The 18,336-nt window shown below is 41.3% G+C and overlaps 1 protein-coding gene across 1 annotated transcript in view; it reads left to right on the plus strand.

The window, feature by feature from the left end:
* LOC137647134 (A disintegrin and metalloproteinase with thrombospondin motifs adt-2-like) overlaps nucleotides 1-18,336 on the plus strand; it is a 241,825-nt gene that overhangs the window by 204,706 nt on the left and 18,783 nt on the right. Inside the window, exons 6-9 of the mRNA XM_068380386.1 lie at nucleotides 1,019-1,137; nucleotides 1,409-1,557; nucleotides 5,507-5,612; nucleotides 6,045-6,191. Of these exons, the coding sequence (XP_068236487.1) occupies nucleotides 1,019-1,137; nucleotides 1,409-1,557; nucleotides 5,507-5,612; nucleotides 6,045-6,191 (521 nt within the window). The remainder of the gene's footprint in view (nucleotides 1-1,018; nucleotides 1,138-1,408; nucleotides 1,558-5,506; nucleotides 5,613-6,044; nucleotides 6,192-18,336) is intronic.

An 18,336-nucleotide genomic window follows, 5' to 3' on the forward strand; every position in this document is an offset into this window, starting at 1 on the left:
CAACCCTAGTTGGAAAACCAAGATGCTACTATCCCAAGAGCTTCAACAGGGAAAAATAGCCAAGTGAGGAAAGGAAACAAGGGAAGTAATGAACAAATTGAAATAGAATATTCTAAGAACAGCAACACCATTAAATTAAATGTTTCATGTATAAACTATAAAAACATGAAAAAACAAGAGGAAGAGAAATGAGATAGTGTGCAAGAGAACTCTACCCAAAACAGTGTAAGGCCATGGTACAGAGGCTATGGCACTACCCAAAACTAGGGAATAATGGTTTGATTTTGGAGTGTCCTCCTAGAAGAGCTGCTTACCACAGCTAAAGTCTATAATAATAATATTAATAATAATAGCGATTTCAACGGTTGTTTTAACTCTTCTAGTCAATCCCTACCTTGAAAGACAAAAGGTTTACATAGCTAGGAAAAATAAAAATTACTTTATACATTTCTTATTGCTATCCCTGGTGATGGGATAGACAATTTTGCAAAAATTTTGTCATCTTAATAAATGCAGTTTAAAATACAGAAGTATCTGCTTTCTCTCATCATCCTTCTACATCTTGAGCTTTCTAGATGCAAGATACTGTATATATATATATATATATATATATATATATATATATATATATATATATATATATATATATATATATATATATACATACATATATATATACATATATATATATATATATATATATATATATATATATATATATATATATGTGTGTGTGTATATATATATATATATATATATATATATATATATATATATATATATATATATACATATATATATATATATATATATATATGTATATACATATATATATATGTATATATATATATATATATATATATATGCATATATATATATATATACATATATATATATATATATATATATATATATATATATATATATATAAGTATGTATGTATGTATGTGATTGTAATACAGCATATGTAATAGGATGCGAGGCTAAGCATTTCACTAGTTTTATTTTTTTTTTTCAGGTCCATCTATTGTACAATGCTCCATCCCTAGACGTCCATTTCACCATCATGCTGGTAAGACTAGAAATTATCAAAGATGCCAATAAAGGTCCTTCAAAGAGCAGAGGTGACATTCAAAGGTGGGTTGGTTATGTGCGTATATTAGCTTGTGAAATAAAATGCTACTGGTATGGTATTAAAGAAAGTTAATGATATAGTACCAAATTTAAGAAGTACTCTATTGTGTAGAATTAAACAGTACTATATTATTATCCCATAAGACCTGGGTTTCAGAATGCAGCTTATGTTTAGAGGATGGTTATTTAACTATTATTACGTATATTTTTCTACCAAAGGAAATGGAGGAAAAATTTAGTCGGTAAGGGGTAATTGTTATGTTTCCTTTTCCAGGTACTTGAGCAACTTTTGTTACTGGCAGCGTAACCTAAACCGTATAGAAAATCCTTTAGGAGACACATCCAGTGGATTTTGGGATCATGCCCTTATGCTCTCTGGAGTTGATCTTTGGGATGGCAAACCAGAATCTGATTCTGTTATAGGTAATTTTCAGAAGAATATTTTATTAAGTCTTTTGATTGGTCATGCCAATAACTAACCAAATATTTAGACTAACATAGTAAGTAGTTAAAATGCTTTGAAAATTTTGTCCAGAAAGGAAAGGGAAATAGGTAATGAAATATTTGAAAGGGAACAAAACACTTCTTCATTTATATACCTATGTTTGGACAGAGGTTATGATTCAAGAGCAGCAGGTAAGACTTAATAGCTATATTTCAAAGGAATTTTCATATTAATTTTCAAATGTTTTAAACTAGTGCACTTAGGAGAGTGAGTTTAAACAATGTCATTTGACTTGAGATTTAGTTCAGTAATTCATTCATTATGACCTTTGGGATTAGATGTCTCTCTTATGTTCGAACGTGTGACTTTTGTGGGCAGGGCTTCATTATCCACAAACCCTATGCATTTGTGGCTGACTCCACCTCTTTGATCCGTTTGACAAGTAGGTTCGACGAACCATTCAATCGTGTAAACTCCACTTTAGGCTTAATTTCAGATAAGGATAGGCCTATATAGTTGTTGAAATACTGCTAAACTGATTATCTGTACCAGCTGTGCTAAAACTTGAAACACTATAGCAGGAACTTCCAAAAATTGATACAAGACTGTGTATAGGAAAAGTAAATTGTTGGCACAATACATAATTTTCATTTAAGAGGAGAACATTTTGATCTAGTTCATCTTAAGATCAAAATCCCCAACAATACTGCTCTATATTACCAAGGCATCTTTGAGAAAATATTCAGCATTCGACTCACCATCTACAGAGATACTTCATTTCTATGGTTGACGAATTAGCTATCTCTCTGATGAAGAAGGATTGTGATTACCCCTCAGAGACCAGTTCAAAATCCTAATATCAGCAAAAGGTCATTCAGCCTTCTCTAGAGAGCAAGTTCCAACTTCCTTGAGTAATCTTCTTCTTCTTCTTCTTCTTCTTCTTCTTCTTCTTCTTCTTCTTCTTCTTCTTCTTCTTTGTCTGCATCTTTTCCCACTTTTATGTGGGGTCGATGTTTCTGACCAGCTTTCTCCATCTACCTCTGTCTCACACTTCATCACCGGTTAATCCCTTTGATCGAAGTTCATCCTTGATGCAGACAAAGAAGAAGAAGAAGAAGGAGAAGATTACTCAAGGAAGTTGTAACTTGCTCTCTAGAAGAGGCTGAATGGAGAGCAAGTTACAAATTCCATGAGTAATCTTCTTCTTCTTCCTCTTTGTCTGGATCAAGGATGACCTTCGATTAAAGGAATTAACGGGTGATGAAGTGTGAGACAGAGGTAGATGGAGAAACCTGGTCAGAAACATCGACCCCACATAAAAGTGGGAAAAGATGCAGACAAAGAAGAAGGAGATTACTCAAGGAAGTTATAACTTGCTCTCTAGAAGAGGCTGAATGACCTTTTGCTGATATTAGGATTCTGAACTAGTTGAACTAGTCTCTGAGGGGTAATCTAGAGTGCAAGTTACAACTTCCTTGAGTAATATACAAGGCTAAAAGTACACTCATCCTTTTTGTTTGTAAAGTACAAACAATTAGCTTTAAACACCATTAGAAAATAGCAGCCTACATAAGCTATAAAAGCTCATTAACGTATCCAAATCATCTCATATGAAAGAATTTTCTGACTTGAAGAAATTCAATTCTCTAATTGAATTTCTTTACACCAGGAAGATTATTATTGATATCATCTGAAAATAAGTGTACTACAGGATAAATTCATGAGTTTTATTAATTTCATTGTTACTTTTATAAGCCAAGCTACAAACAATAGGTCCCCACTACAGAAAGCAACCGAGTATGAAAGATGAAAGAAAAGTAAAGAACAAACTTCAAAAGAGTTATAACAAAATTCTAACTGTAGCATTATGAACAAAAGTAGCATTATAGAGTGAAGAATAGTGATGTTTTTGAAAATTAAGATCAAAGATAGAGATAAAAAAAGATAAGGAAAATTAAACTTTTTAATAAACCACCAGGCATCCTCAGCACTTCTAAAGAGCCTTCCAAAAACACTGAAAAAAGGGAAGAGCAAAAAAGGACTCAAGTTTATCCTCAATAAAGAGAACTCTAACCCAAGACAGTGAGATGTCAATGGTACAGAGATTATGGTGCTATGCAAGACTAGACAAAATTGGTTTGATCTCAGTATCCTTGTATTGGAAGAGCTGCTTCTCATAGCTAAAGAGGTTTTTTTCTACCATTACCATCGTGTTTTCAATCTTCAGGATACCACCATATATCTCTCCCATAATTCCTAATTTGTAATGGGATCTTCCCTCTGTACCTCAGCCATAAATCTTAATATTCTAACTCAAACCTCATCAGAATCTCTTCCATTTTCTTTGTCAGTACCATTGATTCTTCGGCATAGACTAGTTAAGACCTGATGTACCAATCATAAATATTATCTCTTGCCATTAATGGCACCATTTTATTCTCCCATTGTCTGGGAATCTCTTCCCAGACTGCCACTTCTCTTTCTTAATGCTCTCTACTCTTGCAGTCCACCATGTCCCCAAGGTAACAAAAATGCTCTATTCCATGTAAGATGAAAATGATTTGGACATGTGATGAGAAGATATGACGAAGAAATAGTCATAAAAACTGTAAATATGAAAATGGTACCAGGAAATTTTGATAGATGAAGACCTTGCCCTAATGGAAGTTAAGGAAGGCACTAGTGTAGGATAGAAGATAATTAAGAGAACTCATTCCATGACCAACCCCATAATACAGAGTTGCCATAAAAAAATAATGATAATGATGACCGATATGATAAGGGAATTTTTCCAGTAGTTTCAATCTGTGTGCAACTGTGCAAGTAATGAAGCTTGGGAGCTGCTTGTTGTTGGCAGAAGGGGGCCAAGTTGTCTGGGACGTCCTTGAACCAAGAGCGATAATTTTATTATTTGGCCGGGCATCAATTTGTTACATTGTATGCTGTCTATTGTTTGGCTAATGTGATGATGAAGTCTGGCTGGACATAAAAAGTATTCATCCCTTCAATTTTAGGACCTGTGGGTTTCAGACCTTTTGGTATATTGTTGCTGGGCAAGTTTCAACTGCAGATTTTAAGAGATGTAGTCATTGAAAATTTTGTATACGACAGCGCATTTTATCATGCTGGAAGTAAAAATTCTGCTTTTCCTATCACGGAAAACTTAGCTTATATGAGCAATCCCCTTTTCATTACAAAGTTCTTCGCTATTTTTTTTTTTACAAACTCCTAGAGCCTTAGTTCCTAGATACTCCAATGGTCCCTTCAATCATACTGTACTAAAACTCTAGGGGGGAAACATCTATATCACGGCTTCCCACCAAAATAGCAATTTGTTATGAAAACCATAAAGTTCAAGTTCTTCTTCTTCTTCTTCTTCTTCTTCTTCTTCTTCTTCTTCTTCTTCTTCTTCTTCTTCTTCTTCTTCTTCTTCTTCTTCTTCTTCTTCTTTTTTTTATTTTTTTTATATATATACCTCAAAACCTATGGTAGATGTTGATTTGTAAAAAAAGAAAATATATTATTAATTAGAACACTAGACTTGCGGCTCACAAATTTCTATACCTTCAAACATTTACTTTCTTATTAAAGTGCTCTTACAATCATGAAACACTTTAGCTTAAATTCCTGATGGATTAGAATTATTAGTGTACTGTAATTTTGATGTTCTCTTATTCAATAGGTGGAAGTATAGATTTTCAAGTTTCAGAAAAGTAGGATTTAGTTGTGCATGTTACTACTACAGTATAAGAATTGAAGAAATTTTGTACAAGCATCTCATGAAGATAAAACTGTATTTAACCCTTTATTTTGTTGACATATCTATGAATATTCATGTTTCATATATTCTATTGTACAGTATATTTCCTATAATTGCATTTATACTTTGCCATCAATCATGAAGCACAAAATTATTTTTTTTCTTAGGTCTAGCGTGGGTGTCGGGTATGTGTCATCCAACCTACTCTTGTACGATCAACGAGGGCACAAGTTTTGAAGCTGTTTATGTCATCACGCATGAAATGGGTCATAAGTAATAAATCATTTTAATGTTTTACGTTCATATAACAAGTATGTGTACTAAGCAGCCTGATGAATATACCTTATATGATAATAGCCTAAAAATGGAATATTACACATTGTACTGTACTTTGTAAGATATCTAAATTTTCTAGTGGCTACATCAATTGTACTGTATAAGACAATTACAGGATATTGTGGATCCCTGTCATACAACACTAGGTTTGCTGTCATAAAATTCCACAGCTATTACCAACAGTTTTTATTTCAAGTTTTCTTTTTCTTGATTTGTTTTCATTCAGTGACCATTATTGAAAAAAAAGAATGAATTGCAATACTATCATTTCAACAGAATATTCAATATGGTATCAAGCAGCATATTCTGTAGCTACTTAGGGATGTTGACAAAAACCCACAAGCCTGATAAATATTGTACGCTCTTCAGCCTTGGCATGTCACACGATGGAAGTTTTGATGACAAAAATACTTGTGATGCAGACACCTACATCATGTCACCTTCAACTGGTCCAGGAAAAGTAACATGGTCAAAATGTTCTAATTCTGAATTGCAAACCTTTTTAAAAGATAACACGTAAGTAGATCTTGGTACTGTATGAATATATTCACCTAACATGAAGTTCTTTTATTTATTTTTTTTTTTTTTTTTTGCAAGTATTGAAATCATAGCATTCTATAATTTAGTATTTCAATAAAAATATTGCAATAGCTTTATGCATTTTTATAGATTAGTAAATTGTATAAATTAATGTGTACTGTATTTTGTATTAAAAACTCAACTTTATAATTGCCAGTTGCAAATTCAAGTGCATTGTGCACTTGACATTCATTGGTTCAACCATTAGTTATACCATTGTTATTTTATACAGTTGATAAGATATTTAGTACTGTACTTTAAATAGTTATTTGGACTCTATTGTCATTTTCACTGTGAATATTTGTTGAAGCCAAGTCATGGCTTTATTTACTGTATACCCTATAGTAGTTATTGGAAATGCTATTCATAATTGTTGATGAATGCTCATTGCATTCAAAGCTGTAGTTAAGAATTTCCCGTAAATGTTAAATCCTAATTGTGGTTTTATCATCATCATAGAAATTTTTACATCAACTTGTTCTTGCACAAATACAAATCATTGTCCTTTACATAGGAGAATGATAATAGCAAAGCTGGAATTCAGCCATTAAAATTTTATAATGAAGTGTAGGTAGTTAGCTGGTGGTCACCAGTTGGGAGTGGGGAAACCTTCTCCCTAATGCTTGCTCACCGAGTAGTCACTTTGATAGCAGTCTTCAGTAGAGACAGACGTTCTTTAACTGGCTGGAAACTAGCAGATTTTCAAGTTTTTTCCTGCATTTTTCATAGGTACTCTTGGATTTAGTTCTTGGTATGATGCTACAGTATTGCGTTTTGGGATTGTCCTTGAGTTTGAGACAAAGGTAAATGCAGGATTCTCACCTTTACTGCCTTAGAATTAGACTTCCCTTTGAAGGAACAGACTCTTTCCCAAAGGAATTCTGTTTCCTTCCTTGTCGGCACATGCAAACAACAGGTGTCCTAGCGAGTGCTGTTCATTCAACGTTCTCAACCTTGCTAATTGGAAGCTGATTGCTTTGCATTGCTGATTACCAGACTTAGTCTGCAATCAATCCCTTAGCAAGGTTGTGAGTCAGCATTTTGGACCCTTCTTCATCATCAGGAAGAACACATACAAGCTTCTACCAGATGCTGACATGCCTCATTCAGGTGCGCTTCAACCAGATTAGCCTCGTCCAAACAAGTCTTATCCAGATGCAGTCACCCATAAACGCCTTTATCAAATGAACCTCGCTCAGAAGCCCATTCCCAGACACCCATCGCGTAGACACGCAGCATCTAGAAGCATTGTCAGATGTAAATTGGCTGAACGAGTGTGCTTAGATGCCCATTCCCCAGACGTGCAGCGTCTAGAAGAATTACTAGGCACACATTGCCTCTAGATATGCACTCAAGGTGAATGCATGACTATCACCTGAGCTCTCTCTCTCTTCTGAGCACTTTCTCTCACCAGAGCATGCTATCTCATTAGGGCATTTACATATTTTTCTTCAGATGTGCTGGCATGGCCACGCACACACACATGAATGCAGCTTTCTTTAATACACTAGTAGAAGGACTAACCTTACTAAAACCCTGGCATGTGCTCAAGCTGTCAGGGGTTTAGATTAGGTGGGTAAGATTTATATGCGTTCATTAATGCATGCGCTTTTGCTGTGCTCACACATAGTTTATTGAAATGCATGGTGGCTGAATGAGATTGCCATCCTGATAGACCGCCTGCAAGTTGTTGCTGGCAGCAGCCCATTGCACTGTGATATCATTACAGTACTGGTAGGCCATGCCCATGGATACCTGCCCTCTTTCAAGTGCATGTATGCTTCAGGGGGAAAGACATGTAATGCAAGGGCCCTATCTATATTTTCTTCAAAAACTATATCCATCAACAAACTGCGTAAATGTGTCGTTGAATGTAACAAGCTAATTATCATTCTGTTATGATATCTTTTTTTGGGCTCAAGCCATGACGTCCTGATGGAAGGTTCCTTCAGTAGCTTCCTAAGGGTATATATGACTACAGTAGATATTCCCAGAGAATTAAACTAAAGGTTTCACTGAACTCTAACTTCTGGCGCGAGTACCCATAAGGTTTCCCTTTAGGATATCGTATAATAACAGGGGACATATGCTTGACACGCCACATAGCTATCTGCACCCCACATAGCGTTTACGCTTCGAGGGGGAAGTGTGGCAAGTATGGAAGGAGCCGTTACTAAACTCTCCTCCTTCGTTACTGTTACGGTACTCGGTGACGTCAACATCCGGTCGCCATGTTGGCGGGCATCTTGGCTGACGTCACCGTTGCGCGCCATCCTCATTCCTTCGTCTGTAGCGTTTATGACTAGGTGCTTTTTTCCCAGTTTTCGCTAAGTGACTCATAATGTCGCAATCTTCTGCCTCGCCTTCTTCTGGAAAGTTGAGTACCATATTCTTGTATTGTATAAATAAGCTCTAGCCGTAAAGTAACGTCTTTTTATCCTAAAATTCTGTGTTTTGTGGCGGAGCTGTGCCTCGACCGGAGGCGTCATGATGCCGACGCTGTTGTTTGCTTCGCATGCTTTATTTATTTAGCCAGAACAACCTTCCCAGTCTTATTAACTAATCAGCATTAGTTATTTAGTCTTCATTGCCAGGAATTAGTTATATTATGCCAACAGTATTCCTTTTCGGTGAATGTAGGTAGCCGAATTCGTTTGCTAGATTGCTAGCTTAGCCCCTAGGCTCAATAGCCTAGGTGTTTTTGTTTACTCTCATGCATGATATAATAACTGTTCCTAGTGTTAATTACTAAATGAAGATATAGGCATTTATACATTTAAGATTCAGTGATTGCACATATGTTTTTTGCCTTCTAGGAAGTATACAAGGGGTTTCGGTGATCTTGGTAGCCGACTCCCTTATCCATAACTTAACGCTAGGGCTCTTTTATACTTTCTCACCTCCCCAGTTACCTTACCCAAGGTAATCTCCTCCCTCTGAGGTAGCCTAGGCTGCATCCTAGCCCTCCTTACATCGAATTGCATTCGGGTAAAGTTAGGTTAGGATTTTTCTTTCCCCACTCCTTGCCATAGTACATGCGCTTTGAGTTTGGGACGGAACCTCAGAGTACCAGTCGTTTGCCCTCAGCTTCCGATTAGGAGAATGGACTCTCCTTCTGGTCCCTGCTGGTGGGTAAAGGTGGGGGGGCTCTGCCCTTCCCCCTAGTCCACACCTGGTTGGGTTAAGACCCTTCCTCCCTGTGGTCTAGTGATTTGTCCTACCTTGTCTTTCCTAGTTTGGGGGACTAGCTCCCCTAGCCTAGGTTAGGCAGTCCAAGGGGATTCTGTTTCTTCATAGTTTAGGACAGGACACTAGTGCTGTACCTTCTCTGTGCTAACCTACCCTAGGCTGGAGAATGAATTCTTCCTATACCTAGATAGTGCTAGCCCTGAACAGAATTCCCTGTCCCGGGGAGTGCCGGTGGGAGCTACGCTCCTCCTACACTCCCTCTCAGGACCCTCACCCCTCCCCCCTCTATCCTTTTGTGTTGGCCTAGCCATCACACCTCTGTCCACCGTGTGCCTTCAGGTTCCGGGTTCGGCTCGGTCCTTTCGTTGGTTAGTCCGAACTGCTATGCTTCCCGCATATAGTCGAATTATGGGATGATATACGACAGGTTGGTTTGCTGGCGGAAGACCTCACTGTCTTGAGTGCTCTTTGGTCCTCCCTTGGGCTGCCACCTGCAACTCTAGCCAGCTGCCGGCTCTGTTGCGGCTGGATGAAAGGTTGCCACCCTCTCCCTTTCCTTTGAACACTCCTTCCGGAGGAAGAAGGGGTATGGGTACTGAGTACTACCCTTCTCTCTCTCTCCTCCTATCCTTTCTCTCTCTCTCCTCCTATCCTTTCTCTCTCTCTCTCTCAGTGCCGGTCCACTGCCGCCTCCACTCTGCCGGCGACAGCTGTCAGTGTCTCTGGGTATCCTCTCTGTCTCATTGATTGATGTCAGTGTCGGAATACCTTCTCCGGTCACTTGCCGGCTCCCAGGGGCCGCCGACTTGCCGATGATCTGCCATCACATAAAGGTGTCACCCTCTCTCTGCCACAAAGACTGATGGCTTGGAAGGGTCTCCACGTGATGGGGATTTGCCAGTGCCAGGCGCGCTTCCGGCATGCCGTCACGCTGCCGGCGCCATCTAATCATATCTAGGCAGTGGACAGTCACTCCTCCCTGCCAGCCCAGTGCCGGCAGTGATTCTTGTACAGCTATAGACGATAGCCGGTACATCTATGGTATAATATATACCTTAGACTGAAAACTATTGTGTATAGTTGTGTAGAAAAATTTTCCAGCATACTCTGTGCATCCATGCGCAGTCTCTTGCCGGGACCTAACCTGAATAGGGAGGATTAGATCTATCCCTCCTTTTCTTCTATACTGAATGAACTCAGTTCCCCCTCTCTCACTGTATCTAATTATTTGGGGGAAGTCTAAGCTTTGCTCATCCTATGTGGATGTTTCTTCCTCCTATCAGGGCTCATGAGGAGTCCTTAGAATTAGCTATGGTGTGGGGTCAGGGCAATTGACTGGGAGGGTTGCACAAGTATGTGTCTCTCCTGCCTCCTTTCTAGCTTACCTATCCTAAGCTTATACGTGAAAAGGAATCTTATATTATAAGTTTTTATAACTTTATACTAATCTAAAATTACTGTAAGTCATGACTGTTATTGACTTCCACAGACTCATTTGCCTCTTTCTTTTACAGCAGGAGTACCTACGGTGTGAGAGCGCCTTCTGCAGCGTTCGTCGCCCCGATTTCTGCGGCCACCTGGCGTGCCGAACTCACGCCGGCTGTTCGATCTCCCAAGGGAATCTTTGCTATTGGGACCCGCAGGTCTGCACTATATGCAAGAACCTGCTCAATGAAGCGGAGGCCAGGGATATCGCCCAAGAGAAACTGCGCAAGTGGGTGCGTGGTTTCCAAAAGAACGCCATGGGGCCTTATCTCCCAAATGAGAAGATGAGAGCGTTGCTCTTTCCTAAGGCATCTGCGGATGCCATCATTCCCAAGGCTGAGATCCCCTGCGTCCAACTGACAGTCGAACCGGACGTTTCGGACGCTATCCAAGACTGTCATCTCGATGAAGTGGAGAGGATGTCAGATGTGTTGGACAATACCGAAAGGACCCTGATGGCTGAGGGTCAAGAAGAGGAAGATCAAGTGGAGACTCCCGACTCCGAGAGCGAGGTTGCCCGCGCCCCCTCTGTTTCTTCCGTTGCCATTTCGGAACCGATCCCCTCTACCTCTGCCACTCCAGTACCTGCAGGATACCCTCCAAGCCTTGGTGGCACTCCTGGATGAGAAGTTCCGCCAAGGACATGCGGACCTTAAGAGGGAGATCATGCGGATGTCAAAACAGACGCTGAAGAAGATCAGCGTCAAGGATCTTCCGCCTGCTCAGTGACAAACCCTTGGTGGCATGCAGAACACATGTCCATCATGAGCGGACGCATCGTTATCAACCCTAAACTAGGCGCCGTCCCCCCTTGAAGAGGTGGAGTTCTGGCCTAGCTTCGAAGCCTACCCGGACTGTTACGTCCGTCTCAAATCCGAACCAGTCTCCAAGGAGGAGACCGAGCCTAAGGAGATCATAGTATTTGACCACGCTAAGGGTCAAGCTCTTCTAGCTGACTGCCTCAAGAGCAGGGGCTACACCAACTCCAAGGTGCCAGCCCTAAGCAAGAAACATCCATCCTTTCTTGCTCCTCCCACCTTGGTCTTTCCTTTCGCTGAAAAGTCCCTGCTGGCAGTGCTGAAGGCGGTGGAGGAAGGAAAACCCTGCCCTACATTGGAGGAATGTAGGCCTCTCTCCCTCGCCCTCCCTCCCGACGACAAAAGCTGGAAAGATATCCAGTTAACTTTCGTAGTTGGAAAGTTGGAGCCTGACGTTGCGGGACGTCAGTTTAACGAAAACCTCCCCAAGCTCACTGAGTACCTTCTGCGTCGGGAGCAAGACACAAAAGAGAGGTTGGCTGCCTCTCTGTCTCTTCAAGTATAACTTGAGACAATGGCCAGGGACATTCGGGTCCCAGGCTTCTACATGGTTCTTGCGAAGACCCACCTTGCCACCTTGACGAAAGATCTATACAGCTTCATCAAGGCCTGGAGAGCCTGTAGAGAATTCGTGTTTGCTGATGCTACCGTCAAGGATGAACCCCGGAAACTGATTTCCTCCAACATTTGGAGTAAATATCTCTTTCCTATCGACCTAGTGAAAGAGATCGTTGACAGAGCCGCCACCAAGAATCGGAACCTTCTTAACAAGTGGGGCATGTTCCAAAAGAGGAAATCTTCTCAGGATGATGGGCCCCAACCTAAGAAGAAGTCCAACAAGCCCCGACCCCAACAGCATCAAGCTAAACGCCAGTTTCTGGCACCCGCTACTCCCCAGTTGGTGGCTCAGCCACAACAGACCTTTCAGCTGGTGGTGGCTCAGTCACCAGTCATTACACCAGCCTACGAAAGGCAATCCACTACCTTTCGCCCCAAAGGTAGAGGCTCCGGCAGAGACTCCTCTTGACGTCCATCTAGAGGGAGAGGAGGGAGGGGAGCATGCGGCCGAGGTGGTAAATCCTCGGGAAACCAGAAGCAATGAAATGCTTCTGGTGGGAGGAAGACTCCGCCACTTTCAGGATCGTTGGGCCTTCGATCCTTGGGCTCACAGCATCGTCAAGAAGGGACTAGGGTGGAGCTGGGTAACACCACCTCCAACCTTCCATCAATTCTTCCAACACTCCACCCCCGTCCTGGAAGAATACGTCCTAGAACTCTTGAACAAGAAGGTGATCAAGAGGGTGAAGTCAACCAGGTTCCAGGGAAGACTATTCTGTGTTCCCAAGAAGGACTCCGACAAACTCCGAGTCATTCTGGACTTGTCCCCTCTCAACAAGTTCATAGCGAACAACAAATTCAAGATGCTGACTCTTCAACATATAAGAGCCCTACTTCCTCACAAGGCCTACACGGCCTCAATAGACTTGGCGGACGCCTACTGGCACATTCCAATGAATCACCGGGCTTTCTCCTACCTAGGATTCAAGCTTCAAAGAGGGCAGTACGCTTTCAGGGCCATGCCCTTCGGACTCAACATAGCTCCAAGAATCTTCACGAAGCTCGCAGACACGATCGTCCAACAGCTACGCCTTCAAGGCGTCCAGGTAATGGCTTACCTAGACGACTGGCTGGTTTGGGCAGCATCCTCAGAAGAATGCTCTTGTACTTCCAGAAAGATGACCCAATTCCTGGAACATCTGGGTTTCAAAATCAACACCAAAAAGTCTCGACTGTCTCCAGCTCAGAAGTTCCAATGGCTGGGAATCCATTGGAACCTTCAGTCACACCGTCTTTCCATCCCTCTGAAGAAAAGGAAGGAAATAGCGGGATCTGTCAAGAGACTCCTAAAATCCAAACGGATTTCAAGACGACAACAGGAACAGGTGCTCGGCTCCCTCCAGTTCGCCTCAGTGACAGACCCAGTGCTAAGAGCACAGCTAAAAGATGCAATGGGAGTCTCGAGAAGAAACGCATCCATCGCTCGAAGAGATCTCAAGAGACCTCTACCAACCAGGCTTCGCTCACCCCTAAAGCCATGGTCGAAGGCAAAGAACCTGAGAAGATCAGTTCCTCTTCAGCCACCACCTCCGTCGGTCATTATCCACACGGATGCTTCGCTAGAAGGATGGGGGGGTCACTCCCATCAGCGACAAGTTCATGGAACATAGTCTCCCCTATTCAAGACGTTTCACATCAACATCTTGGAGGCCATGGCGGTTCTTCTTACTCTGAAGAAACTGTCTCCACGTCCCTCGATCCACATCCGTCTAACTCTGGACAGCGCCGTTGTGGTCAGATGTCTCAACCATCAGGGCTCAAGATTGCCCCAACTCAACCAAGTGCTATTGCCCATCTTCCGCCTAGTGGACAAGAAGAGATGGCACCTCTCAGCAGTTCACCTACAAGGATTCCGCAATGTGACGGCGGACGCTTTATCGAGGACAACCCCAATAGAGTCGGAATGGTCCCTAGACGTAGAATCATTCTCCTTCATCTCCCGTCAAGTCCCGGAACTGCAGATCGACCTCTTCGCGACGAGCGACAACAAGCAACCGTGGCCCCATACAAGGACCCCAGAGCGGAAACGGTGGACGTCATGTCCCTGGAGTGTAACAGATGGTCCAAGATTTACCTATTCCCTCCACCCAACCTTCTGCTGAAAGTCCTCACCAAACTGAGAGCCTTCAAGGGAACAGCAGCCCTAGTGGCACCCAAGTGGCCCCGGAGCAACTGGTTCCCCCTAGTTCTGGAGTTACAACCCAAGCTGATCCCTCTGCCGGACCCAGTTCTCTCCCAGCAGGTTCAGAAGTCGACTGTCTTTGCTTCATCAAGGAAAACCCGAGACCATCATCTCATGATTTTCTCTCCCTAGCCGTGAAGAAGAGGTTTGGGATCTCGAAGAAATGTTTAGACTTCCTAGAGGAATACAAAACAAAGTCTACCAGAAGGCAATACGAGTCATCTTGGAAGAAATGGGTGTCCTTCATCAAGGCTAAAAATCCTACAGAAATCTCTATAGACTTTTGTCTGTCCTTCATCATTCACCTTCATGGACAAGGCTTAGCAGCCAACACGATTTCCACTTGCAAATCGGCCTTCACAAGACTATTACTTTATGCCTTCCAGATAGACCTGTCCAACGACATCTTTAACAAGTTGCCAAAGGTATGTGCTAGACTCCGTCCTGCACCTCCACTGAGACCCATCTCCTGGTCTCTTGATAAGGTGCTCCATTTTGCCTCTAGTCTGGACAATGAATCTTGCTCTCTGAAAGACTTGACACAAAAAGTTATTTTCCTTTTTGCTCTCGCCTCGGGAGCCCGAGTCAGTGAAATAGTGGCTTTATCTAGAGAAGAGGGCCAGATACAGTTCGCCGAGACAGGGGAACTTATCCTCTTCCCCGACCCAACGTTTCTCGCCAAGAATGAACTTCCCACTAAGAGGTGGGGTCCCTGGAGAATCTGCCCTCTGAAGGAAGATGTCTCTCTGTGCCCAGTGGAGAGTCTAAAGGTCTATCTTCGAAGAACTTCAGACTTTGGTGGAGGACAGCTTTTTAAAGGAGAAACATCGGGATCTAATTTGTCACTCCAACAATTAAGGGCGAAGATCACCTACTTTATTCGCAGGGCGGATCCTGACAGTACACCCGCAGGTCATGATCCCAGGAAAGTCGCCTCTTCCCTAACCTTCTTTCAAGCAATGGATTTCGAAAGCCTTCGATCTTTCACAGGCTGGAAATCCTCAAGAGTGTTTTTCAAACACTATGCGAAGCAGGTGCATGAACTGAAGCGTTATGTGGTGGCAGCAGGTAGTGTGTTAAAGCCTGTTGCTTAGTGCTGCGCAGAACAGTGAGTTATTCCGGACTCTAACTCAACGGGTGTCTGTGTTGACCCTAGTGCGAAACATAGTGATTTTAAGTGCCACCTGGTGACACTACGGACTGTTCTTCTACAAAGGTGAAGTAACATAGACAGGAATACATGTGCCACAGGAGGCTCGATACGTTCTCTATCGGCCCTGTGGTGGCTGCACAACAGCTGGTTTAAAACCTCAGGCTCCTTAATGGACAAGTAGCAGAAGGTTGAGGGCATTGTTACCCGGTTTTAGTCTGCATGAATGAAAAGGTATTATCTGGCCCTTATTCTTTTCTTCATCCTCCCCTCTCTTGGGGAAAGCAGGATCCAGGGTTCTCTGCACAGCTGACCTCAAACCACTGCAGGTAAACCATGTTTCCTTGTGTTCCTAGTATTAAGCTAATACTGTCACGTCCCCATACCCTGACGAGGTGGTATGGGGAGAGTCCTAGCCTAAAGTTTCCATCTAAAGGACTTCAGGTCAACTTCCTAGGACGAGTCACACTTATACCTTCACACACAGCTTACGTAGGCCACAGCCCTTGCAGAGCAAGGTGCAAGCGAGGTGCAGGGACTCCTTATTGTTGAGTACTGACATACTCTGATACTGAGTCCCCGGGCAAAAAGTCAAAAGCTAGTAATGACTGGGACTTACCACCCTTCCTAAGGGTTGAGTCACCCATATTAAATAGCGTGGTTTGTATTTCAGTTACGGAACAAATGACAAATTCGGAGATAATTTGTATTTTTCCTAACTATACAAACCTTAGCTATTTAATCAAACTTGCCAGCCAGCCCTATCCCCCGTGAAGTCCTACCTCTAAGCAAAGTGAACTCAGCACAGGTGTGTGTGAGGGGGGTGGCTAGCAAGCTACCCTCCCTACCCCCCCGCTAACTAGCGGTGGGGTAGTAAACCCTCGTTACAATTCTAATGGCTCGTCATTTCAGCTACGCCGAAAGTAATTACCCATATTAAATAGCTAAGGTTTGTATAGTTAGGAAAAATACAAATTATCTCTGAATTTTTCATTCTTCTGATTCTCCTACCAGAATTCAGGACTAAGAATGAAAGACTTTATCTAGACATATTTTTCTACGTGATGTAGATTCCTTCGTTGGTGGGGACCAATGGGAGATTCAACTTTATCCATTTGGGGTTTTCAAAGTCTTTTTAAAAAAATCCTCCTCTTTATGTAAAATAGTCAAGAATCCTTTTTTGTGGTACAGTATTAGGAACAATTCCATTCCTGTCTGAAAATGACATGATCTTTCTGAAGAACCTGAGCATTGATGCTCAATGAAATTTAGATGAGACTGTTTTTGTAGCTTATGGTAAGAACTCATGACATTAGATTCGACTGGATTCATGATTTCAGATGTAACCGCTAATCTTAATCAGTTTTAAAACCTTTCCATATATAAAATGTTTAGTACAGCTCAATTGAAATACAATTAATTTTTTGCTTCCTTTATTATGTTGTTAGTCACTTCTTTTCTTTGGTGAAGTTTCTAATGTACAAGACAATTACCCTTAATGTTAATGTCATAACCAATGATAAGTAAGTACTGTACCCTGTACCAAGTCCACCTCCCTCCTTACAGCTGCGACAAGCTCAGACATCAGAAAGTTAGCTTACAGGTAAGAAGTATTTTAGGAATTTTTTCCTCTCTAAATTCCTAATAATTTTCAGGTGGATTATTTTAATATTCATAGTCGTTAACACTATTCCTCCAAACTGCTTAATGTGGTATCCAGCAAATGGATATTAGAGTACAGTATCATTAAAATAGAAATAATTATTCATAAAATCTATTATGGTATTTCAATAATCCTCTACATATCTAGTAGACTTGGAACAAAGCAGCATAAACAAAAGCTCAAGTAAAATTCACTCTTGACAACTCTTTTCTAATCATCTTTTCACGAAGTTGTGCTTTGAGAGTACTGTATACAGGAAATTAATATTGCATTGGGATAAACTGAAATAATTAATTTTATTTGAAAATAGAATCCTTTGCTTTACTTATCATGATTTTCAGTTCTCTCATCTCTATTCCAATTTTCATCCACACTGACTTATTCCTCATATTCTGCATTTAAAACGATATCAGTTGTACAATATGCTGTACACTATATCCGTTCCCAGGCGCCTCCTCCGTTTGAATTCCATCATAACGTCCTCTGATATTAACCCTTTTACCCCCAAAGGACGTACTGGTACGTTTCACAAAACACATCCCTTTACCCACATGGACGTACCGGTACGTCCCTGCAAAAAAATGCTATTTACAATTTTTTTTTTTTTTTTTTTGATAATTCAGGCATTTTCCAAGAGAATGAGACCAACCTGACCTCTCTCTGGCAAAAATTAAGGCTGTTACAGCAATTTGAAAAGTATATACTACAAAATGTGCTTGAATAAAAAATAATCCTTGGGGGTTAAGGGTTGGAAATTTCCAAATAGCCTGGGGGTAAAAGGGTTAAGATCATAATAGAGGGATCAGTGCTGATCATTGATGGCCATCAGCATTTGTCTCACATTATTCAGATATATCATACTGCAGTATAAGTTGTTAAAGTCCTTTTTTTTATTCACATTGTCTTTTATACCTTCTTTTCAATCATAATTTACATTATTTTTTTCTAGTGGCATTACTCTGCTTCTGTATCCAGAC

The sequence above is a fragment of the Palaemon carinicauda genome, chromosome 9 (assembly GCF_036898095.1).
Source record: "Palaemon carinicauda isolate YSFRI2023 chromosome 9, ASM3689809v2, whole genome shotgun sequence".
Taxonomy (NCBI): domain Eukaryota; kingdom Metazoa; phylum Arthropoda; class Malacostraca; order Decapoda; family Palaemonidae; genus Palaemon; species Palaemon carinicauda.